The sequence below is a fragment of the Corvus kubaryi genome, unplaced genomic scaffold (genome assembly GCF_017639235.1).
Source record: "Corvus kubaryi isolate FWS band 111438036 unplaced genomic scaffold, C.kubaryi_AGA036_p1.0 37385, whole genome shotgun sequence".
In the NCBI taxonomy this organism is placed as follows: domain Eukaryota; kingdom Metazoa; phylum Chordata; class Aves; order Passeriformes; family Corvidae; genus Corvus; species Corvus kubaryi.
Window position 1 is genome coordinate 16910609 of NW_024581127.1, and position 26938 is coordinate 16937546.

The 26938-nt window shown below is 34.8% G+C and overlaps 1 protein-coding gene across 49 annotated transcripts in view; it reads left to right on the plus strand.

Moving 5' to 3' along the window:
• Positions 1-26938, plus strand: part of RIMS2 (regulating synaptic membrane exocytosis 2) — a 452323-nt gene that overhangs the window by 253274 nt on the left and 172111 nt on the right. For 31 of the 49 annotated variants that reach the window (XM_042036196.1, XM_042036199.1, XM_042036232.1 and 28 more), the window contains 4 exons: positions 4407-4537; positions 7246-7417; positions 7968-8121; positions 22343-22411. In XM_042036196.1, the coding sequence (XP_041892130.1) occupies positions 4407-4537; positions 7246-7417; positions 7968-8121; positions 22343-22411 (526 nt within the window). Of the gene's footprint in view, positions 1-4406; positions 4538-7245; positions 7418-7967; positions 8122-15950; positions 15978-22342; positions 22412-26938 lie in introns of all 49 variants that reach the window. The other 18 variants (XM_042036214.1, XM_042036210.1, XM_042036188.1 and 15 more) reach the window with 1 other exon arrangement.

The following is a 26938-nucleotide window of genomic DNA, read 5'->3' on the forward strand; positions in this document are numbered from 1 at the left end:
TAAAATGATTACTGCAAGTAATTTTTAAAAATAAACTGAGGGTTTTTTTTCAAACAACAGATCCTACTGGTGTATTTCTTTTTTCAGAATAATGTGAGAATGAAAAGTAATATCTAATTTTTAAATAATAATAAACATAACAAACCTCTATGTAGGTTACATGAAAATTTACAATGAGCAACAGAAGAAAAAAATGCCTGGCCAGCTGTTTCTAAAAGCCAGTGATATTTGAATAGGTTGTGGTGGTAAAAATCAAGCTGTAGGGCAGATGGTCTCTCCCAGTGGCACAAGTTTTATCCCTTTTTCATGAGATTCATGAAGTAACCCTTATATAACAAAGAAAAAACTGTTGCATAGAATTTAAAACTTCAAATATTATTTTTCTAAATCTAAGTTATGACTGAAGATATGTTTTGCCTGTATGTGGTGTACATAAAACCACATTAGACTTGCGTAGTTGAGCAAACAGTCAAACATTTATGAGACAGGAGTATATGAAGTGCAACAATTCTATTATCTAGATTTTCTTAACTGATTCCCTTTTGCATGTGTGTTAGAGTAGGGGTTCTAATACATGATTACTTCTTTTCCGGAACTCTGACCTCAGTCAGTGCTCTAAAACTTTTAGTGAAGATGAGATCTAGTAGAAAAAAGGTGAAATCTAGTAAACTGAATTTATGTCCTTAATTAATATAACTTATATTAACTTCAAATAAGTTTGAGGTGCCTTGAGGAAGAGCTTTCACTAGTACAGCTGAAGGAAAAGTCTAAGTACCTCAATACTTGCAGTGAGTGATCAACTCAAATAAAAGACAGCAAAGCCCATTAGCTCTATTTGAAACTTAGGCTACTCCCGAGGGTGAGTTGATTCTCCAGAGGGAGGCACCTTCTGCTGAGGCTACAGAGGACCAACCTTACCCATCCTGTGATTCTGTGAAACAGGAATACTAACTAGATATACTAGATACCTGCATCCTCACTTGCCAGAATGCAACACCAGCAGTCAGCTTTTATGTATTGTTGTCTGTGTAGGAAGCTTATTCCAGAAACAGGACCTGTGCTGTTTAAATACTGTTTAGACTGAAGAGGTTGAATCTGTGTATGAAAAGAGTGCCTTTATCATCATGCTCTTCCACGTGCCTTTCTTCTCTGGAGTACAAAGTCTCATCTGAAGCTGAGATGCTGTTTGGCTGGATGTAAGTGTGTGGTGTTGTCAAAGCATGCTTACGTTTAGCATAGCAGGTTCCAGACGTGATACCCCAAATGAGTATTGCTCTTGTATTAAACCACTGCTGGTTAAAAACCAGAAAGAATGAAACTGGGGCCAGACCTTCATCTCTCTTTCCTTCAGTCATCTGAGTGCAGAAGAGTTCCTGTTTCCTGCACTCTCTGTGGCAGTTATTCCTACCTGGAAGCCTGTCTCAAGGAGTGCAGCAGATGCACCCCTCTGTGAATAACAGACCATCACACAGTATCAGGAGGCATTGAATTTAGGTGCCTGTTTGCCTGAATGTAGATCACAGCAGAAGTTTAATAAAGCAATAGGTGCCTGTCTGAATAGTGAAAGAGCCCAGGAATGGAAAGTATATGAGCATGTGTGTGGCTAATTAGTCTCCAGGACTTCAATGCAAAGTGGGAAGATCTTCAGAAAGTAAGTGAATTTTAGGTGCCTATATCCTAAGTAATCTAGATAGACCAAGTCGTACTCAAGAAGGTTTTTACAGGTGTTAGCCTCCCCGTTAGCATCAGCCAGCCTAATTTTTTCTGTAGTAGTTTTTTATGTGTTGTTAGTTTATCTTTCCTTTTCCTTCATTTAGATCAGGATTTCTTTGTTGAAGTTTCTTAGATGTTCTAAGCTTTTAAAAGTGTGTGTAAAAAAAGTCTTGTCAGATTTTTGTTCACCCCAGTCTGTCTTTCAACATATTTTGTGCCAGTTAGCATGGATATTTCTTTTGTTGCTTCATACCATTTCTCTCATTCAGTCTATTTTTGCCTCTCTGTTAATCTCTGGTCCCTGATATTAGTGGTTCCATTCTTCCTTTGTTTCACCAAGAAGTATCCTTTATATTTTACTTTCACAGTAATTATGAAGCAATTTTTTATTTGTCCTTTCTTCCTTCTTCTAATCCCATGAGAATGCAATCCCATTCTTCCCTCTATGGGCTTCTTTGACCATTCTCCCACAGTTTCTTCCATTCTTCTCCTTTCATCCTAGTCAAGTGACTGCTTGGGTTACAAGTACCTGTGCTGTGTATTGGAGTGCTAGCAGTGTGAATACAGGAGAGAGAAAGCTTTCTGGTCTTAATTCTGACTCCTGACTTCTCCTGTAACAAGACAAATTAAAGGGAATTACAGGGAAAATATGCCCAGTATGTACAAGTTTTTCCAATTATCTTTTTCAGAACATCAAGAGAAAAGTAGAAGGTATAAGTCCATGCAAATTTTGAGCTCTTTTTCCAAGCTACGGTTGTTAAAGCATCTCAAGGAAGTGGTGTCAGATGATTTCAGTTTCTGCTTAAGTAATTTTCTAAATATTTTGACTGAAGTTTTCATGTAAAAATTCAATCTGAAACAAATATAGTGAAGAAATATTTAGCTCGAATATGAACACATAATTCTGGTTGTATTTTTGGTGTCTAGATGATTTCACGTTCATCAGTCACAGTTTGTGATAGTGTCTGTATCACAAATATATTGCATTCTCCTTAAGCAAGCATAATTTCCCCAAAAAAGCAAATGAAGAAGATTTTCTTCTGTGCTATTCCCCTTGGGTTGTGGGATTAGCAAAGTCTGTGTTTTGCTTGAGGAGTCCCAAGAAAGCCTGTGGGTGGATACATGTAGTGTCAAAGAGCATTTAAGTTGACTTGCACTTCAGAGGTCATTAAAGCTGTACTGTTGGTACAAAGCTTTCTGCTTTTGATCCGTAGCTGGATGGAGCTAGATAGAAGTCCAGATAATTCTCGGTGTAGGAAAAGTACTGTCAAAGCCCCTGGCTTGCAAGAATATAGGAACAGCATCTAAAATTCACACACAGATGAGTAGCCACAGAGCTCTTTAACTATTAGTACCAGAAACCTATAAATTCTGTAGCAGGGCCAATGACAGGATAATAGAGGACAAGTATCCCATTTTTAATATCCATTCAAACATTTGGTTGGTGGCTACAGGAATTGCCAGATCTGAAGCAGTGGAGAAGGAGGAAGTACACTGCCGCCAATAATTGAGTTGGCATGTCTTAGTGTAATCTCACTTAGTGAAGTATTAGGAATGGCAGAGACCTAAATCAGCCTCTTCTTTATGGGTTAAAAGTATTGAGAATTACATGAGGACCTTTCTTTAAGAGACTGAAATGTTGAAGATAAGGAGCTATGATGGCAGATGAAACCCTGTCTCTGAAATTATGTGAGATGGTTTCTGCAGAAAGTGCACGTTCTCCTGTTTATGTCTCCCTTAGCTAGGGTATATTCATGCCTAAGGGTGTATTGCCTGGTGTGCAGGCTGGGCATTATCCTCTCTGATTCCCTTGAGTTCAGGCAGGGTCACTGTTTTCTTTAAATGTCCTAGCTTGTCCTGTCTCAGGCAAAGTCCTCATGAGGAGAGCCTCTTCAGTAATCTGTAGTTAGTGATATTGCAGTGCTACCACCATGTAATGGCTCCCTGGCTATTTGGAAGGCTTTGTTTTGTCCTAACTGCCCCATTTCCCCCTTCTGCAGTGACTGCTCTGAAGTAGGTATATCCCTTTCTTGGCTGATGTGTTTGCAGTCATAGAATTCAAACTGAAACAGCTAAATAGCAGCTTTTAATGACTGTAGTGGAAAAGGATAGCAAATAAAGCCTTAGACTGGTTACTAATAATTCTAAAAATTAATAATAGTGGTTTTTACCTTGTTACTGAGTTGGACTATGAAGAGGGTGGGACTACTGAGCCTTGCTTTCTGGAGGGCTTATATGATTTCAGAATAAGTGTATATATGTTGAAAAACATATAGAGATATGAAATATTTATGGGTTTATCCTATAGTCTCTTTTGCACAACAGGAGATGAAAAATTAATTAATTCATTGTGCATAAACTCCTCAGAAATGTATGAGTACCATACATTAGTAATGCAAGCAATACACTACAAGGGAGAATAATCCTAACCAGAGCACCATGTGAAAAACAATTAGTGTGAAGTAAGGTACTTACTGTACAGGGTTTTAAAAAAAGAGTAACTCCTGGTACATACTGAAGCTATTACAATATTAACTTACTTTTATTCTTTGTTATAAATTCAAAGTAGAATATAAGATTTTCTGTTTAAGTAACCAATATAAATAGAAGCTTATGAGCAAAATTGTTTTTAAGGATTAATATACTACTTCATTGTAGAAATGAGTTCACTAATTAATATTTTCTCCCTACAGATAAAACTGTGGTATGACAAGGTTGGTCATCAGTTAATAGTGACCATACTGGGAGCAAAGGATCTTCCTTCAAGGGAAGATGGGAGGCCAAGGAATCCTTATGTTAAAATTTATTTTCTTCCAGACCGAAGGTAGGGAGAATGCAAAGCAAGGAATATTTGAATTAGTCTGATACTCAGGTGACATGCACAGCTGAGTTTATCAGTCGTACTTGTATGGAAAAAAGCTTGAAGTTGTGGGTTCTTGTGTTGAACATGCTATGTAACAGCAAGATGTCTTTGAACACTAAGCACAAACTTGCTTTCCCTGGTTGTACTATAAAATACTGAATAGAAAAGGAAAGGTAAACATATGTCTTTGCATGGGGATCTGTTATTTGCAAAGAATGTTGTTAGTGTTTTATAGTGCCTTTATTTCCTATGGCAGTTATTCTTCTCTAGAGCAAATAACATGCTACAGAGCTGGGTTCATAAATTTCTGGACTGATGAGTCCAGCAGTTTGGTTTGCCCTATCTTTATACAATAAAGCAGTAACAACAGGTTTGGCATCTGAAACCCACAGATTTCTTATCACAGTATAAGTGAGTTAAGGCTGAAGCAGTCTCAATTGAAATTTCCCATTTGCACTTTGAAAACTTCCCCTAAAGCACAGAACTCATATTAATCTGGATGGTGCACTTAGGGAAAATGAAACTGTACTAGGACCCCTATTCTGGAACAGCTTCTTCACTTTTTAGTCCATGATTTTCTGCATTTTAATTTAGGTGTTGGGAAGAACAGCAAAAGAGATAATGTGTTATCCAATTGATTTTTTAAATTGATATTTCCTCAGATTGTGTCAGTAGGGGAGCATGTTTAGCGCTATTTTATAATGTACCAACCAAATAATTCAAAGCTTTAATGTCACTCAAAATAACAAATAGATCAGTGGATTGCTGAATCCGTAGAATAGATTTAACTCGTATTTTTACTTCCTTTGCTTTTCCTAATAGCTAAACTGGGAAGATGTTAACTATCTCCAGTACCATTTGACTTCAGCAGGAAATAAAGCTATTTAGTGTTTTGGAACACATTGCTTTTCCACTTTCATTGTATACCATATGTTGACATGAAGATTTTCTGCGACTACCTAATTTGCCATGTCATTGATGATTAAAAGGTTTTGGATAGATTTTCTTGGGCTCACCAGTATTTGAACTGTTGATTTAGATCTCTGGTTTATTCAAACTGCTGTAGTGTGTTTGTAGCTGGTGAAGCTGTGCTAAACTGAGAATCAGGTTGGCTTAAATTATCTTGCCTGCTTTTTCGAGATTAATAAGAAATTAAAAGTCTAATGAAACTGTCTGTGTTCACAATGTTTTTACAATGTAAATCGTGATAACTAAAAAATACATTGACATTGAATTTTATTAATCTATAATGTTTTTTCTCATTTATGGGAAGTATTCAGAACTTTTTCTTTAGTTGTTTTATGTGTTTATGATCAGCAATTTGTCTTACAGAATCGTGGGGTTTTTTCTGATGTGGAAATTTTCGTTTCCTTAGATTTAAGAGCTAAGTAAGCAACAGTATATTTCTTGTGTAGTAGAAGGAAACACGCTAGAGGTAAAATACACTTAAGTAAGTCAAGCATTTGATTAGAGAAAGATGCTGAATTCTCTTTGGTTACAGAAATTTAATTGAAAAGTGTTGTACAATGTAACTTACTTCAGTTCACAAGGGTAAACAAACCTGTGGTATTCTAGAAATTATTTTTTTAAACAATGTATCTAAAAATATTACCTCTTAGGTAATATTTTGATCCATCTTCCAAGTAACAGTTCAGAAATACAATGACGTTATTACAGTTGCAAGTATTAACGAATGGACTGTATCTGCCTTGCCTATTAAAAAATCCTCATAAATTAGTATGGCAGCTGCATTATGCAGCAATCAGCAGGTTTAAAATAAGCATTGTTATGAGGCTCTTGTCAGTATTCTCAGTAGGAGGAGTGTGGGTGTTTTCCAGCAAAAATTGTTTCAATCATAAAATATTAATTCTTTCAAATAGAAATATTCTGCAAAATACATTCCTTTCGATAACACCCTGGAGCCAGACCCGAGGCTGCCAGGGTAACCTTGCATGGAGACCTCACCTTGTAGTGGAGGTCCACCTTCAACCTGGGTGGTTCATTGGAGTGACCAAAGGATTTGGGAAGCTTTTGAGAACACTGTTTTTCCAGTGTTGCTGGAAAAGAACATGTAACTCATTTTTGGGGCTCCTGGTTTCCCAGGTGGATATGGAGCCCTTAGTCAGGAAAACCCTGCACTGCCCCAAGCTCCCTGACCATTCCTTCATGTGGGCCAGCTTCTCCTTCATGCTCTGCAGTTGGAGTCAGCTGCTGTAGGACTGGAAGCTTGAGAACCAGGTGGCTCATTTTTTTGAAATGCAGGTGTTTGCTATGCTCAGTGTTGTCTGTAGAGATGTTCTACTGTCAGACTGTGCCTTGTGGAAATCCCATCTATGGAAGTACATTTTGCTTTATAAAATGCTGTTTCCAAAATAAAAGAAAATACACCCAAAATCATATTAGAACATTTCTGGTTTTTGGGGAACATCTTAAAATTGGAATTGGCACATAAACTTGAAATCACCTAACCTTGGCTTTTAATATGGACGTATGAATTATCCTCAATATAGGCGCTGACCTTTATAATAAAGGAAAATTCCTGATTTAGATTGTAGTACCCATGGTCCTACAAACTGAACTCCTGATTTAAGATTTCCTATTTTCCATTACATACTTAATGCAGTATTACGGTGTTTTGAACATATTTAATATTTAACTGTTTTTTTCAGTGATAAAAATAAAAGAAGAACAAAAACAGTAAAGAAAACACTGGAACCTAAGTGGAATCAGACATTTATTTATTCTCCAGTTCATCGGAGAGAGTTTAGAGAACGAATGTTAGAAATCACTCTTTGGGACCAAGCACGAGTTCGAGAGGAAGAAAGTGAATTTTTAGGAGAGGTATACAAGTATTGGTAGTTACTATAGAAATACAGTTGCTCACGTAATCATATATAGATACAGTATTTTTGAAAAAATTACTAACTATGCAAAGCAAAACTGTTTTTAATTGTTTTATTTTTTCTTTCACTTGTAGTAAACAAATAGTGATCTTGCACATACCACATAATCCTGATATGAGATTCTTTCTGTGTTTTTTCTCTTTTACTAACAGCATGAATGTGGTTTCTCAATTCTAATTGTTCATTAAAATCCATATTATCCATAGCTGTATTTTACCAAAACTTTGGAATGTTGCTCATTAATTTGAGATATTTGAATGCTGTAAAGGTTCTCATAAGGTAATAAAGGTTTTGTGAAGGATTTTTTGGTATATTTAGTATTGTAAAAGGCACAGGAGATTCTCTCATATTAAAGCAAGGTTTTTATATAACTTCAGACAAAGTCCTTAGCAAGAAGAGAATAATAGAATAAAATTTATGAATACATCTATTTAAAAATATTCTGTCACATAATGCTTTCCTATTTTTAACCATTCTTTCTTTTTTAGATTCTTATTGAGTTAGAGACAGCATTACTAGATGATGAACCTCACTGGTACAAACTTCAAACACATGATGTCTCTTCATTGCCACTTCCCCATCCCTCACCGTATTTGCCACGCAGACAACTCCATGGCGAGAGTCCCACACGGAGGTTACAAAGTAGGTCATTAGTTCTGCACTCTGTGTGTAGTCCATTTCAATTAATGCATAATAAAATATATTAAATTCTTGCAAATGGAAAGCTGACAGAGCTTTTATATTAATTTGTAGCTGTTATGAGTTAGGTCATTTGTGATTATTGTGAGAGTCTGACATGCTAGAAATGGTGTCAACCACTGTGTATTGCACTGTTTTTTTCTTATGAGACAACTCAGTTCAGGTCTTCAGCTTGAGTAAATTATCTTGGTTTTTTGCAATGTGCTCTTTTTATCATGAAGACCTATCTTTTATATTATGTTCATAATTTCATTGTTTAAGCAAAAGTGAATGTGCAGGACCTCTCTCTTTGGTTCATACTTCTTAAAGGAATCTGTATATAACATCATAGGTAGATAAATTAATACCATGGCCTGTTGCCTTGCTTTGATACTATTTTACGTGCTTAGATTCACAAATGGAATTTCTCTACAAATTCTACTTTGTAGAGTTTGTTATTCCCAATCCATAGTAGTTTGATGTTATTAGTAGATATTTTGAAAATACAGTGTATCAAACATGGTAATAAAAATAGATACATAAGAATAAGACAGTAAGGGGGGAAAATCTGGTTTTTTAATACTTCATGGTTTCTCTAGTTTAACTGTTCAGTGCTGCCAGAAAGCTCTTCTTCACTGAATAAACATTATAAAATACCAGTTGGCAGTTATATAAAAAAACCCAACCAAATCAACCAACCAAATTAATAAACCCCCAGAACCCAAAAGGCCCACCACCACTACCACAAAAAAAACAACAAAACAAAACCAAAACCCCAAAACTAGCAAAAAACCCCCCAAACAAAACAAAGGAACTTCAACAACCCAAACCCAATTTCTAAGATTTACTTGGAGTTTCTTTGAGTCGTTTGATGTGAGTGTGTGTGCATACGTTTCACACAAACTCACAGAAATCTGTGTGTAGTCAAGCAAACAAGCTTGGATATTTCATATGTTCTATGTAGAGTCTTTATTAAATAACCCATTGTATACAAGCGATTCAAGTGGTTAATCTGTTTGTCTTCTGTGCACTTGATGGTGAGAAGGATTAAAATGCTCCATATCATAATATTCTGAGATAGACACACTGTCAGAGACTTACACTGCATAGCCTTGAAGTTGTAAGATTATACTTGTCCAAAGAAGGAGGAAAGAAGTGATAGTTAGAAAGTAAGGAGTTCTATTGCAATTCAATCATCTTCAGTCTTCTCATATGCCATGACTGTTATTTAAGTGAAGTTTTAAAATTATTTTTCTTATATGGTTTACTCCATCTTATAACACATTTTAAGAAGTTAAAATTCCATGTACAACTATTTTTACAGACCAGCTGGACTCTTTGTATGTGAAGTTAGTGAAATTCTGGTTTTCAGGAAATATTCAGTCCTGCTACCAAAGCCTGTTTGTCTATCAGAATTTCTGACTGTGCAATAAATAACTGCCATTAGGAATGAATTAATGCTTTTTTTTTTTTAACATATTTTAGTGATGTTTGAGTAAAGATCTGTTGAATGATATTGACTGAAAATTTGAAAGACATTCAGGGTTTTTTATATAGTAATAGCACTATGTACTGAGTAATAAAAAAGTAACTAGTAAATACTAATACAAATAATGTGTTCAGCTGAACAATTTTATATGCTTGTCTGTAAATATAGAGGAAAGGACTTAGCATAACTTCTTGTTTGGTGAAATACTAAGATTTGGTATAGAAGTCCTGCTTTTCAATGAGGATGGTTTAGCCTGACTTTTCCCAGAGCACTAGGTTTTCAGCCTCAGGCTCTAAAATCTTCAATCAAATAAGCAGTTTCAGGTGTTCACTATTATTGCTGGAGAATGTGCATACTCCTAGACTTAATTACCCTATTTCCATTTGTACGGAAATAGGAATCCCATAAAGAAGGATTTTCTTTAGTGGTCTAGGAATATATTCATGTCTTGAATCCTTGTGGTATCATAAATAATTTTCAGTTTAAACAGGTAGTTTTAAATGTACAGAACAAGGTCTCCTGGAATTAAAATCCGTACTTTTTGGAGTCTGAGAAGGTATACAATTGGAAATTTAGCATCTGATACGAGTTCAGCTATGGCAGCAGAATCCATTTAGCAATGAAAAAATACAATTTTTCTTTTATTGCTGTCACACCTCTGAAATGGAAATAAAAGTGGTTCTCGGTGTCCAAAGAGGTCATGCAATATCCTACTGAGAGATCCAGTACTCAATTGGACAAGGCTGTAAACGATGAGGTGTAAGTTGGCCAAGCCTGAAACAGGCATTGCACCAGATGGCCTCCAAAAAAGCTCTTCCCAGTCTAAATGTCATCACCAAGGGACCGGTGAAGGGCAGACAGCACGTCTCAAGATTGTTTGCCTTCACTAAGTAAAATATTTATACTGTATTAATAACATATAGAAGTCTGGGGGTTTTACTTTTTTTTTTTGAGGTTTCAAAAGAGTATGAAGTCAAACTTAGTATGCTAGTTTCTTGTGTCTGAAGATGTTTTTGTATCTTTCAATAATGTTCTTGTATATGATGAAACAGAAGATGTTATCCAGTAGCACATTATGACGACGTGAAAAAAGTCTCTAGAATGAAGACAAGGCATGTCTAGCAAGTTTTTCTGTGTTTTTTGAAGCACTTCTTAGAACATGTACTGGGCTGTTATAAAGCAGGCTGATTTCAATTTTTGGGGCTGTAAAATCTGAGCAGTTCAGTTCTCCTACCTTTTGTTCATTTCTGTGATGCCTCTATGTATAGAATTAGTGAGTACAATACGAAGGACTTTATTGAATACCCCCAAAAATTGTTAGTGTGAGCAATGACAGGAGAGATATTTTGAATTATAAGGTTGGTTGTTGTTTGTGTAAATACTCATTACACATCTAAGCTTTTTTATCTTTATGATTGCCAAGTAGTGATAAACACATATATTTGAAGACAAATGTTACTCTCTAAAGGTAGTTTAAAAGAACCACCTACACTTACCTCTTCTATTCTCTTTTTAATATCACTGGATTGCAGTGTTCCTGAAGAAGAGCAGACTGTCAGCCCTGAAGAGTGAAGTTGTATTTACAGATTGCCAGTAGCAAAGTGCAAGCTTCCCACAGAGCCCCATATGCCATTTTTTTAGGAACCAGCTTTCAGAGACCATAGCTTAGTTTCTACATATATTTATCTCTCAATATCTTTGAGTGGGCAGTGTGTTGTGGTACAGACTGATCTAAGTCAGCTGTCCACCTTCTCTTTTCCAGTCCTCTGATCCCTACATTCCATTAACTTCCTAGTGATAAAGAATCATTGCCATACTTTCTCTTTTGTGTTTTCTGACAGACATCTACTTAGAAACTGGAACTAATATAGAACATAGGATTATGACTTACTAGCTCTTTCAGCTAATTATATTTCAGATTTTCATAACCTGATCCAAAGAGTATATTTTAAGGTTTTTCTAATGTGAAATGCGGGGTAACAAGTAGGCCTATTTTACTTATTATGCTCAGCTTTTGAAGTGAATTTTTAAAATTGCTTCATTTTCTCTAACATTTACCATAAAATCAGCCATGCACCAAGAATTCCAGAAAACATTAACTAAAATTACAGCCAAACTGAAGTTCTTCTAATATTGCCTCTGAAAAAAGATTGTAACCAGAAAATTAAAAATAATTTTAGAGAATATTTAGGAATTCCCTAAATATTCAGGGAATATATTTGACCTATTGTTGGTTGGTTATTTTTCCATCTCACATTAGCTAAGTATCTTGTTAGAGCATACATAAAAAACTGAATGTGCTTTGGATGCTGTGTTCTTAGCTGTTAGGATCACTGGTGTGGAAGTTATTGTTAGTATTTCTATTGTTGAGAACTGATACAGAAATCAAGCAAGGTTTATACCACGAGATTGCATATCAAAAATTACTTCATATCCATGAGCCCAGAGTATGGAGATAGAAATAAAATTGGCTATGAGGCATTCTTATTCCATCTTTTACAGTTATATCTGTGTAATGTGAGCATTTGTGCAGTGTGAGCTGGTATTGTTGAACTGAGAAAGAAGATGGGGTTATTGTTTATTTTGGAGAACAACAATTTTTTTAGTTTTATGTTGACACTGAATTTGTTTTAGAAGTAGGTTTTGTTTCACTCCAAGTGTTTTAAGACTTTCCCAATTAGCTAGGATTGAAAAGCAACTGACACTAGTTTTCTAGATCAGATTCTCAGCTTTAAAAATAAGCTGTCTAAATTACTGCTCTTCAGCCCACAGAGAGTGCAATGTACAGTGTAGGTAACAGCTACAAACGAGAAGAAATGTGAATATAACAGTAAACCCATACGTTTTCAGGCCTCTTGTTGCAGCATAGGTCTGTACAGCAGCTGAAGGAGAGTTTTCAAATACCATGAGAATTCACAATATGGTATGAAAACCAAAAGTTTTATATTTCGGGCATCCTCAGTAAGGGAAAAGTAATTCATCTATGGGAGATAAACTCTGTGGAGAACAAGATCAAAAATATTTTAGAAATTACAGTGTTTGAAAATCAACATGTAGAAGTCCAAAATGGTGTATTTTTTTCAGATCTGAAGACCAGAAAAATCAATCAAAATGAAAATAAATGTAAATAATCAGACTTTGAAGTACTTTTCTTGTAAAGGGAATTTGACTTTCATTACTTTTAGAATTAAATTCATCAATGACTCCATTCACTGAGTTTCATGATTCTCCAGGCACATAAAAAATCTGGAGGGAGAGAAATTACAGTAATGAGTATTTAAACTCTGGGGATAAAATTTGAGTATAGTTATGTTCTAAAAAATCTGCATATAGTGTGCAGAAAGCTATATATAAAATTTGTTTTTCAAATTTTATTCATTTTTTTGGATGGGAATTAAGAAAATCTATAATGCATCAACAAAGTGTTTTGGGTAGCATGAAAAGTCATCTTTTCAGCTTTGTACTTTGTACATTTTTCCATCAGACTCTATTTTCTGGGGCAACGATGAGACCTTAACATGATAAAAATTTTTAAATCTGACTAGAAAAAAAAAATTAAAAAATAAAGAATCTGATTACTTATTAATTTTTGAAAAGCATTTCTAGATGGACTTCTCACTGCTGGGTGATGAGAACTTTTTTTTTGAATGTTCATCAGATCAAGGAGGAATGTCATAACTGTTAATTTAATCCCTCTATTCCATTACTTAAATGGTAAAGTTGTCAAGTCTATATTGTAGAACACCAAGATATACATTTCATAGTACCGAAATCATTAATATTTAACAATAATTAATTACAAATGTATCTGAATCTTTAACCTGTGAAATATGAGCCCCTGTGAAATGATGGCAAATCTTCTTCTGCTGAAAGTTATTTACTTCCTTGGAGCTCTGTAGAGGCTCATTTTACTGCAGGATCAGGATCTTGCTGTCTCAGCAATTTCCTTTTAGTTTGTTGTGAGTGTGGTAAGTCAGCACGATAATTTTCAATGGATGTCACTGAACCTTACTTGAGGAAATTATAATAATGCTGTTCACGAGTAGGTAAGTGAATTGTACTTAATGGAAACATGCATCAGTGACTTTTTTCCAAATTATAATATGGAGCATTTTATGGTCCGTGTCACAGGCCTTGATTAATTTATTATAAGAATTTTACCCTAGAGAGCAAGAATGACAGTTATTTTTCTCTTTCATGCTTCTTCCTTAGTTTTTCTCTTTCTTTTAATGGAGCACAGGCCTTGGGCATGTTATCTTTGTTTGCATGCATTGATATTTTGTTCACAGAATAGGGACATATATATACCAGTATTGTATTTATTGTACACCTATTATTTATTTATTATATTTCATTGTACATCTATGGTTTATTAAATACTTTAATTAAAAGGTATTTAACATGATACAGGGATGTCTAAAAAGGCCTTAAACTATCAAAATATTTTTCTTTTTCTAAAAGAAAACTCATTTAGGATAAATGAAAGAAACTAATTTAGGATATTAATTTATTAAATTGTAATTAAACTACAAAAATACTTAAAAACCTATTTGAAGCCGTTTAAGGGAATTACATAGTTTCTCTGGTTACTTACTTGATACAATCATGTTATTATATTGCTCTTCTGTTGTGTAATGAAGTTTTCAGATGGTTTTATTACTGTTCTGACTTCTTCCTTTCTGTGCATATAGAAACCAACATTGCTTTCTTAGTCCTCAATCCCATTATAATCTCACTAGTTTTATATTCTTGTGCTCTTCAAGAAGCTCTACCCTTTTAAAGATCTATTCAGCAGTTAAATTCAGAAACCCCATAGTTTTTAACTATATGAATAATTTCTAGACTGTGTTAATTGATTTTTTTTGTGGGCATTTGGCATGCTTCCACCTTCGATGTTTGGGTAACATCTGATGTTGTCAGGATAAACTAGGAAAAGTCTCTAAACTCCATTTTTCATAATTTTGTAGGCAAATAGTTGTCATTTTTAAATGAAATTCATAACCAGAAAAGATTACTGCTAAGGAATACAAATATTAGAGAAATTACACAATAAATCACATCTAAAAGGTTGTAAATGATGCTGAAAAAACCCCCTATCATTCACTTTGAAATTATATTGCCTAATGGAATTCTGGGTCTGGGATATAAAAATGTGTTACATTTATCAAGAAACCAAAGTTGAAAATACAGAGAGTTAGAAATCTTAAGTAGTAGATGATTTAGTGATATGATCCACATATTAAAATAGTTTTTACCTGGATGTCAGAAAAAATGTGACTTGCCAGAAGGTACTTAGTCATCCAGTGAATCCATTAACAGCACCATTTGGGAAGAAATTGAAATTTTAATTTTTTCTCTAACAGTGTCATATCATATAATCTGAGGTGCATCATTTACTTACAGACTGTCATTCTTTTCTATTTAATATGATGTCTGTGAGCTTTTCAACTATAAAGAATAAAAATATTCATAAAATCTTGCTTATGACAAGGTATTATTAATGTTATTCTGGCTTCCTGGCTTCTTTCTATTATGACATCTTACGGAAATAATATTTTCAAAATCTGCAAATGCCATTAACTTTTAATGTTTCCAGAATTGTCCAGATATTCACATACTATTATTTTGTTCAGTTTAGAAAAATTGGTATGATTGTATGGAAAGCTAAAACACATAAACCAGTCAGACTTAAGGAATGCAAACAATAATTCAGGTATTGCAAGTATTTAATCGTTGAGCTCATATTAGGATTCTTGAATTTGCTGGTAACAGTGTGTAGTTAAGATTCTCATGTATGTACATATTTACCAAATCAAGACCTAGCTGGAGGGAGAACACTGAATGACATACCACTTCTGAGTCTGTTAAATTTAAAGTAGGATTCAAAAGTACATCTTGGGAAAGTTCTGCTAATGCAGCAGTGTCAACAGAAGCGTGCAATATTTTTAAGGGTAGCAGCTCATATTGTATGCCTAGTTAAATACACATTTTGCCCTAAAAAGTTAAACACTTATAATAAAAGTGTGCAGCTGTATTTCAGAATTGGAAATTACTGAAATTGCACTTCTGGATCTCTGTGGCTATTGTGTATAAATGTTGATCCAGAAGTGATTGGCATTTTTGTGGTTTAATTTCTCTTAGCTGCTTGAGTTTTCTTATTTTGAAGGAATGTGGCCCACAGTATCAAATTCTTCCATCTGTGGCAGCAATTATAGCAAAGTTTAAGGTTCTAATCATCCCTGTTACATGTGTTGATTCATGTATTTTTCCCTGACACTACTTCATTTCAATATTTGTTTTCCAGATAAAGGCTTATATTCATATAATTCAGGTAAATTTTCAGCATGCCAGAAATGCTTTTTGCTTCCATATACGTGCAAAATTTAATTTGATATTTTATTGGTGTGCTTTTGCTACCTATTGTGCAGATGCTAAATTGCATAACAGTTCTTTGGCTTTTCTTGTCTGCTTTTCAGTAATAAGTCTTTTGTTGGCTTTCTTTCTCTATTCTTGACATCTCAATGCTGATATTGGAGCAATATTGTAACACCATACTTGCTTTGCTTGCCTTTATTTTAGGTAGAGCTATGTTAGGAAAACTGTAGTGAGCTTTATTAACTATACTACGAAAATGCTATTTTGCTTAAACTGTATTAAAAGGAATACTATTATATTACAGCTGTTTGAGAACTAGTGTAAGTATGGTTAGAATACAGACATGGGGTAAGTGAAGTACTGGCAAAATCAGTATTTACACTGATATACATTTTTACAGTTTCTTGATTTAAATCCCCCATTACAAATCCAGCTATATCTGAGGAATTTGTCTTAATTAAATATAAGTAAACTAATAACATACAGTTTTTACAAACTTAAATTTTGTAGAGCATTTCATTTGGGACTTTCTGCAGTTTCTGCAGTTTTAATTATTGGAATCTCTTTGAGAATTGGTTCAACTAATGATCTTTTAGTTACGTTTAAAAAATGAAACACGCATTGTTATGGAAATAGATCCATACCACGGTGGAGAGAAACAAAACCCCGATAGAGTAGAGCTTTCTTGAGAGTAGTACTAATAAAATCCAGTTTCCATTGCATCTCATGTCAGTCTCCCGTATTTCTTCTACTCCCGTCACTCCTGAAATAATCCCACATTCTTCTCATGTTTTATGATATCGTTGCATGGGGAGAGACCAAGTTTGGTGTGGCATCTCTGGACTTGCACACATGTGGATTAGACACAAATTTTAGCTTGATAAAGTTTCTTTTTGATTAAGGACTTCCATGTTGTATCTCTCTCTTCTATCTCTCTCTTCTATCCTATTCTAACCATTTTCAAAGATCTGTAGGAACTTAATAGAATTTGATATTTATACTCCTCTGTCAGTGTAGGTGAAATTGGTCGAAAACCTCTAAAATCCCACTATTATGTGCAGGATGATAAAGTGACAGATTGACGTGGAGACAGCAGGACTGCATGAGAAATTAGCTCACACTAAGAACCCTTGGGCACAGGCTGGATGAATATCAGAGAGCAAATTCTTCAAACAGTTGTTATGAGACTGTTTTGGGGTTGCTTATATGTCGGCTTTGAACATAGAAGAAATACAGGCAATGCTAAGTGACTTTAAGTGGTTGTGAAGGCCTTCTGTGAACTCCAGGGAAGGAACTACAAGCATGCTTCACTACCCTTTGTTCCCCCAAGGAATCCACAAAACCTTGTAAAAGCTTCCTGCATTGTAAGAGACAGGACTGGAAGCTTGGTCTCCTTTCTTTTTCTTTTTTTTTTTCTCCACAAGTAAAGCACAGAATTCCTGAGCCATAAATTTGGCACTTCCTTCTGTATTTAGGCTGACTCACACTAATTTTATTTCTCATTCTATCCCCTGTCCTAGTTCATTTTGATAACTATGTTGGTTGGTCATATGGGCTTTAGTAGAGCTGTGAACCTCTGTGTTAGTCTTCTCTTGAGGTCCATCAGAAATTTCTGTGGAGAATATATGAAGCACAGAAGATGAAGATGAAAATGGAAATGTTTTTATACTAAAAAACTACTGTATTATAAATTCCTTTTCTGCCTAATAGAAAGTAGAAATGCAAATAATAAAAAATTAAATAGAAAGTACTTGCTAAATGGAACTCGAAAATAATGGTCCTAATGGTTTTTAAGTGATGGGGTTTTTCCCCAGCCCTGCAATGGAAGCTACATGGCAAGTGCTGTGAACTTCCAGTTCTGCTGTGTACATGTTCTCTCAGAGTTGCTGTGCTGGCTGCTCAGTGTTGTGCTGAGCAGCACTGCAGGGAAGGAGCAGAGAGGTGTGGAAGGGCAGGAGGATGCTGAACATTCTCAATTTCTGATGGGGAGGTTTTTTACTCTCCCCTGAAAAGTTTTATTGCTAGTTTAAGGCTATTAAACCCAAACTTGCTAAAGGGAATAGGAATATATATTTTGATTTCACTGGGGCTGGGGTTATGCGGAATTAAGGCATTTTTATGAGGGTTACTGTAGCATGGGGTCTATTTTGCCTTCAGTCCATAACTGTAATACTTGTTAATCTGGGTGGAAGGGATTTGACAGTCTGTATTTACCGTCTGTTACTGCCCAGCTATCAGACAAAAGGGGAATACTACCTCCAATAAAATTTTATAAATAAACCACATACTAGTGGAATGGCATCAAAGAAAAAGTTAGCCACAGGCAAATCATTGGCACCAATGCATTCATTTAATGTATCCAGTGTCCTGGAATATAATATTTTTACTGAATTCTGAATTTATGTGAAAGTGAATTTAAACTCCTTGCTCTTGATTTTAGGACCATATTTTATAATGTATATGTCAAACAGTTTAAGATATTCACTAAATAATAAATAACAGTTTCATTCACAATATTAATTTTCAGTAATTTGTGAGAGGCTTCAATGTCACATTTCCCAGATAAAATATGAATTGCTCTTCCTGTTTTGTGTAATCAGTGGTCCAAATTACTTAATGAAGTAGTATTTTGAAAAGACATGGCTGAGGTGGGACAGATGCCTAAATATTCACATTTACATTGCCAGTAGGTTAAGAAGAAAATGACAATCTAAAATTAATATACAGCAGGTGAAATTACTGTTGCAAAAATTTCAAGATATTTTAACCTATCTGCCAGCAATTATACTGACATTTCAAATACTTGGTTCAATTAAAGATTTTGACCTGTGCACTTTCTAGTTTGTTCCATTTCTGAAGTTAATGGAAGATGTTTTAAATATGTGTAATCTGATTCCTTTGCAGAAGTTACATATTTCAACCAGTAGTTTTTGACATTACATATTTAATTGACATGCTTTCCTTCCTTCGTCCTTCCTGAAAACATTGATTGCCAAATACAAAACCAAGTAATTAATTCTGCTTTGAATTTCGCCTGACTTATTTACCATCATTTAAATTTACATTTGTAAGGAAATGAAAATATTACTTAAACATGATTATTATTTTTCAACTGGTTTATGTCTGTTAGTTGTTAGAGCTGGCTTGAAGCAGCTTGAGGAGATAGAATAGATGATCTGAGCTGAACAAGTTTCATATCTCATCTTACAGGTCAAGCTTTCATATTTAAGGATGTCAGGTGTTACAAGAGACTCTCCTCTTTGCAGTAGCAAAGACAGTTTGAGAAATCACTGAAATCTGATCTTTCCCTTGCTTTTATTCTTTTTCTACTCCCATCCTTTGGGCAGGTCTCAATCCTGGCCCATTCACTTTCCCTTGCCCTGACTCTTCCCTGAAGCTCAAATCTCTAGATCCTGGAAGATGATGTGGAGCTGAGATATTAAGAGATTCTGGAACAGATGGATGTGGCTTGAGAAGACAGAAAGAGAGAGAAAACCCTGTCTTTTATACTTGTGGTCTGTTGAAGCTTCTTAATCTCTTTTTTTTCTGCCAGATGTATCCTGTGACTACAAGAAGATATAATATTAGCTATACAGCTGGGAAGTCTAGAGCCCCCTGTGACAACAGCTGACTATTTTCATCCTCAAAGATGCAAATATCTCCTCCCAAATACAGAATATAATATTCTAAAAATATGTTAAAGCAGATGTACTTAGCTGTAAATATAAACATAAATAAAAAGCAACCTCAGTTGTAATTAATTAGATTCATTCATAAGAATGAATTAGTTGATGAGTAAATTACATCTATTCAAATCATAGTTGATTCAGCCTTTTTACATCTTTCATGACAAAAACCTTTCCTAGCATCCATGTGATGAGCATCAGCAAACTCAATTGCCCTCATCTTCCCATTCCCCAATCCTCTCTCTTTTAGGGCCTGAGTAACTTTACTGGGATCTCTGCACAGCAGCCACAGACCCACTACCAGATCAGGGTCAGGGTCACCAAAAGACAGCATCCCACTGCTTTGCTTTTAGATCCCAGCCAAACCCCAGCCAGCTAGTAGGGCTCTCTTGCTTAGTGTTTGGTCACAAATACTGTCTTCCTTTAATGACCTGGATTTGAATCCGTGGCTAAGGAGAATGGAGACAGATCCTTCTTGCTCACTGGCATGTATATCACTGCACCAGTAGAGGGTTCTCCTGAAAATGGCAGCTGGGACAGCATCACAGGTGGAATGGATGCTTTCTTTGGGGAAAAAGAGAGACTGGCCTTTGTAATACTATCATTAAGAAAATAATCAGAGTAGGTCGAAACTTTTCCCTTCATTTCTGCCCTCATTTTCTAGGTTTTCTGGAGTGCTAATTGTCATCAGTTGCTTGTAATTTTTTGTTTTAGAGAAAGACTTGTTATTTCTTGAATTCAAAGATACTTGTCCCCCTACCCATTGCAACATGGCTATTTCTAAAATTTTATAATAAATTGAGCTACTGTATGAGAATTGCATGACTTTCCCTGAACTAATTTTAATTTCCTATTTCTAGGGAAAGCATAAACATTTACTGCGATTAAATAACCACAATTAAAATTCCTTTGCTGAAATTGTGTAATGTATTGGCAGGCTATATTGTTTTCTAAGAATTAGCACATATCATGCTTACACCATTTTTTAGTTGAATAATATTTAAACTGAGAAATTTTTATCTCAAAGAAATAGTCTACAGTCTAGCTTATAAATTCGTACAATCACATCTTAAATGCTGCAGTGACCCTTGATTTCTCATAAAAAGCACAGAAGAAATAGAAAATATGCAAACAAATATGGCAGGAACAATCAGAAATATGAAATGGTTTGTATATGTAAAGAAACCAAACAATGATATTTCAGCTCAAAAAAACCCCAAACCAAAGAACACAGAATGCTGATTCATGTTTCTCAGAATACAAAAGCTTGAATGGCATTGTCTAAAATAATGTAATAGAAATAAAATACAAGAAAGTTGGTTTCACACAATGCCTAATGAAACTGCAGAATTTACTGACATAGCATATTACAGAGGCCTAGAGAACACTGTGACTAAAAATGAAATTGTATGAATTTGTGGAGAATAAGTTGATTACTTATTGTAACAGGATGGCTTAGGAGAAGTCTCAGATCTTGTAAGCCCACTCTTTCTGTATAAGAAGGACCTTCCACTATCCTCTGGTGGGAAGGTAAACAAATATTCAACAGTCTAAAATACGACAGCAATTCTTATAATTCAAATAATTTCTAAAGTTTCTTTAAATTGAAAACTGAATGTTTGCCAAAAACCCCCTTAGTACATGTTCTCCCAGTTTTCTGTTGGGAAAGGAGGGTAGAGATCCTTCTGTGCCAGTCACCCAGATAGACCATTAAGACTACTTTGTCCTGGGCTTTTTCAGGTTTACTCCAAGTTTTTACTGGTATTTTCGTGTCTACATTTTTCAGAAGAAATTTTCCTGAGGCAGGAAAAAAAAAATCTTGCACGTGATTGGAGGTGTGGTGACAATTGAAGTTTCTGCCTTCTAATTACCCATTTTTAGATGGCTAAAAAATTAAAATAGACACACCATCTTGCTGAAGAACAGTTTTTTTTTCACATTTAAAACAAGTAAATGAATAATTATCAGTCAAATGCAAGTGCTTAGCCCTGATACCAGCAATCAAATACTGTTTAAAAGATGCCACAGAAGACTGAAGCAAATTTAGGTTGAACAAAACCTGAGATATATACTTGTCCTATGTGACCTACATTTGGGCTCTAGTTGTGGAAGTGGAATCTGCTTTTGCCAACTCAGCTCTAGCTATTTTGGCAGGTGTACATTTAATAGTTTACTTGTGTTTCATGGCACACTATATGTGTGAAGATGCCTTTTCTCCTGATAATCCTTATTAACTCAAAGAAAGTACTACCTGTATTTAATATTATTGCTATTATTAACTTTTCTGTTATTCAGAGACTTTGGGGAGGGATGATACCTTGTACATGAAAACTTGGAATATGAACAGTGTGATGCCAGTTTCTATATGGAATGAATATAGATATGAAGTATATAAAAGTATTTCATAAATGAAATGTTGTGGAGATGTATTTCAGCATTTCATTTTAAAGATTTAACTAAAATAATTGGTGCACTTGTTTATGTGAAATAATAGAACATGAATAATTACCTTTATATGCTGATAATAATACTTCATGGTCTAGCATGAAATCCATACATTTATTTTGGTATTATTGGCAGAGGGTAGTTTTAACTTACAGGAAGAAAAATGATACATGTCTTTTTTTTTTTCCAGGATCCAAAAGGATCAGTGACAGTGAAGTCTCTGATTATGACTGTGATGATGGAATTGGTGTTGTTTCAGGTACTAATGTTTACATTTACTTGTCTATGTTCAGTAGAAATATTTCTTACTTATAATTTGTTATGTATTTTACAATGTTTTTCTGGTGAAAAATAAGTGGAACTTAAGTGTATATTTTTCTAAGAGACACAAAATAAATATTATGCATAATGCATATCTAACCTCAAAAATTACTATTGGGGGAAAAAAATTCAGTGTGTGAATGTCCTTGTTGCTTTTATAAAATGATACAAATAGCATAAAGGTAGTGTTTTTATTAAATATCAAGAAGTCTTCATTTCATTTTTTTTGATAGACGTCTGTGGTTGATATATTCTGTAAAATTTCATGATGGAATAATAACACTGCCAAAGGTCTGAAACATGAATGTTTAAGGCAGGACAGGAGATATCTTAGCAGATAATCTGTTTCACTAAGTACTGGCATTGAGACTACTTGAGATAGAAGTTGTCATGTCAAAGACTATGTTTCCTCGTCTCCCAAGAGAAAAGATAATACTAGATAAAAAATAGTCATAGCTGAAAACAATAAAATCATAACCATATGCTTTTGATGACTAAAACAGAGAACATATTTAAGATTATAGAAGCATGGATTTTTTTTTAGGTTTGATCAAGTCCAACTGCTAGAGCTGCAAAGTCCACCACTAAACCTTGTCCCTGAGTCCCACAGCCACATCTTTTAAATACCTGCAGGAATGGTGACTCTACCCCTTCCCTGGGCAGCCTGTTCCACTGCTTGACAGCTCTTTCAGGAAGACATTTTTCCCAGTATCCATTCGAAAGGAGGCAGCCATGCCACCCTTAACCAGTACTGAGGGCTACTGGTATCAGCACAGAGTGGGCTACAGGTCTCAGTGTATATTCTGTTATCCTGCTGCAGTTCCAAGATTTTTAACACACAGAGAGTATCCTGTACTAGACAGTTTCTGGGTCTCTTGGGTCAGGCCCAGCTCAAGTGTTACATAGTGGGGTTTGGGCCTTACTCAGTAGAGGCTGAGCATATAATCTGTCTGGTCTGCACAGCAGCTGTAAGACTGCGATCTGCTCAGGTCGATCAAAGCATGTTCCTGCCACACAGCCACCCATCAGTGTATGGGATATAGTACATTCTGCTGAAGGCTAAGGAAAGGTGTATAGGAAAGAGGAATGAGAGGAATACAGCTCAGCTTGGAAATAGAGGGGGAAAAAAAAGAGGTGAGATAGGCAGTCCTGGATATTGCCAGATGGTGTGAAGCCAAGTATTGATAAATCCAAACATTTAGTGAACTATCTAATTATACATGTTTGCCTAGTTCTGTTTCAAAAACCTGTTAACAGTCTGAGCTCTGATGTGTTTCTGTTTTGTCTACATAGCCATCCTTTTATTTCCAGCTATTTCATGGTTATCTCATAGACTTTGCTTAATTTTTGACCCTGGTATGTTACTATTCCATGCCATGGGTCTTGCACTTGCTGGTTTAAGGAGATAACTTTTTCTTTTTTTTTTAAATAAACAGCATGTAAGTTTTATAAAATAGCCCTTTTTATAAACTGACAGAAAATTTTACAGACTTCATGCTATAAACAGAGCAAGTCATATTTGTGCTAGGCTTCCAGCAGTTGTAGCAGATAGGAAAAGAACACTAGGGCTGCAAAACCATTAAAGTTTCTGTTTTCCTTGAAACATTAATCTTCAAACAGTAACAGGCTCAGTTTTCAGATTATTACCTTAATTAGAAAGCTATTTAGGAAAACTTACAGCATTTTTATATTCCCACTCCCCTGTTTGCTTTACTACAGTCAGAACACAAGAAGGATATGTAGCCAGAGTGGTGTGAAGTACTGGAAGCAAAGAGGCAGTCATTCTCAGAAGTCCTTTGTTCCTATTTTCTGTACTTTCAGTCTTCGGTGAGCTTTCTTTCTGTAATTAGTAGTCTCTAAGGCATTCAAATTGCCTGTCCTCCCAAAAATAGGGGCTTTCTTGTTACTGTGGGTCAGTTAAATTAAACATGTATCAATCTAACTTTGGAGCTTAATAATAAAGGTAAGAACGAACTGGATTTGATGGATATATTTCTAAAGTGCCCAGTGTAGCATCGTTTTGAAAGTGACATTTTTTTCCTGCCCTGGAAAAAGGTACCAGGTTTTCCAGAAATTTTTTACCAGGTGCTTGAACATCAACAGGATTCTTATGAAACACCTAGATTTACAATTTTGATTCAATAAACTTACCTTTTGACAACTTGTATAATTATGGTCTTTACAGTTCAATGAATGAGTTTACTTCCCTACCTGGGTTTCTGACATATGTTTAGTTTTTTAGGATCTGTAAGCTATTGAATTTTTGCTGAACAATTTTACACCTTAGTTGCATTTTATTTCAGCCTGCCTGTGTGGGTAGGAAAATTTGATGGTTTTTAGGTTTCGAAATATTAATTTATTGCCTTACTTTTTTTGTGGTGCTGTCACTGTGTTTGTAAGTCTTCTGGTTTAGTCTTGTCTTGTCTTATCATCCATTCTCCTTATCATTCCCTCTATCATTTAAAGTTCCTCTATTCGTTTGTAGACTCATCACAATCTTGGTTTAAATATATGTGCTCCTTGCATGAAACCATTTGTCTCTGTTTGTTTTCTTTCTTTCTTACTTACCCCAGTTCTTTCATTTTGTATTTTCAAGTTTTATTTAACATGACACTTTGCTCTTCTTCTGTCTGCTATGTAAATAGTGTATTACATGTAGTAAGCTTGCCAACATCTTTCAAGTACTCTCAGTGATTCTTTCCATAAAATTAATGCATATTCCTAGTATCACACCTGAGAGCTGAACTCCAGAAATCTTTAAGAACAATAAAAATTATCTTTTTGCTCCTCTTCCATTTAGTTTTATTAATAACAGTTGACTAGATGTTCCCTTCCAACTCAAACCATTCTGTGATTTTATGGTCTCTTGGAAAAATTATTCACAAAACCTATCACTTCTTGTGGCTTGGATCTTAGTCTGCTTGGACAAATCTAAATAAATGTCAGTCTGTTGCTTCTGTCAGCAGGAAAGGCTTTTAAGAAAATAGTGATAAACAGATTGAAAAAATTCAATGTCTTTTTTCTGGCTACATATGTTTTCTCCAACAGCAATTGTCACATATTACATATTTAAAAGGCATTTTTTATGAGATTCTAAAATAGCTCTCTTCAAATATAATATACATTCATCTTGCGAAACACTAGAATAGAGTCTCTATTATATTTTATCTTTGCTGGCATCTTACCAGGATAGTGGAATAAGCAGCATTAGCTGTTCTGTTTTTTTCTTTAGAATGGTTATACATAGCCCTCAAACAATTTAAAGCCTTTATTTTGCTGTCCTGAAAAATATACCTTGGCCCTCAAAGTTGTCTGTCGCCAGTAGTTCTGTGTGGGAGTACATCAGCATCTACACATGCCCTTTAGAGTGCTCTTATGTGCTTTTTGATAAAAGCAATACAGTATTTTTATATTGATTTTTTTAAATGTCAGAAAAGTTTACAAAACATCATTTATATTATAACAATAAATACAACTCTGTGAAAGGCAGGTTGGCTTTTTTTTTTTTCTTTCTAGTGTCCAAAGTTGAGCAGATGTTACAGTTAAAAAATTCAGTGAATATGGACTGTAATTCCTAAATAGTTTTCATTACAGATACTTTATAGTATATGTTTAACCTAGGGAGTACAAGCAGCCTACTGAGTCTGACTTTATGAACAGAGACATGTATTGTCAAGACCATTTAATCATAAAATTCTCACCTATTATTTTTGTAACACTAAAATATTAAGCAGGATATTAATGTTTAAAATTCAGTTCTGCATCAATATATTATATCCATTATAATGTATTATGAAACACTTGTGATCTGAGATGTGTTTCAACAGATGAATCGTGGAAGTATGTAAGGCAGTGAATTCTGCATAGACTGCATTACAAACCTCTATAGAGAAGAGCTTTTCCAAGTAAGAGAATGCAGTCTCTAGCCTTGAGAAGAAAAACATTTATAGTGATTACTTTTTATCATTATGCAGAAGATAGCAGTATGTTTCAGGAGCAAATAAGAATACAAAGTAGATATTTATTCAGAGGATAGTTAGAGATAAGTAAATTAGGAAAAAATAGTAACAATCAGTACAGAAAATATCATTGGACTTACAAAAATATTTCTGTGTTTGAAGAAGAACAAAAAGCAATTATCCATTTTTGCTTCACTTCTCAGAACACCTGAGGAATCCTTTGTTCAAAAGAATTATTTCACCATCATGTTGCAGCCTTCGCTGCAGAGGAAATGTCTTTTTCTCAATTTGCTGATAACGTGGGCTGAATTTTTATACCTGAATCCTGTGGATGATTGCTTCTCAAAGCAGATGCAGAAAACACACTTTGGTTACAGATGGAAATCAACTGCCTATTGAAAGACATCTTACAGCATTAGCACATAGAGTGGATTACTTCTATCCCTACTAAAACACGGATTTCATTGTAGATCAACAGCTAGCCCTAAATGGGAGTCTGTAGTGAC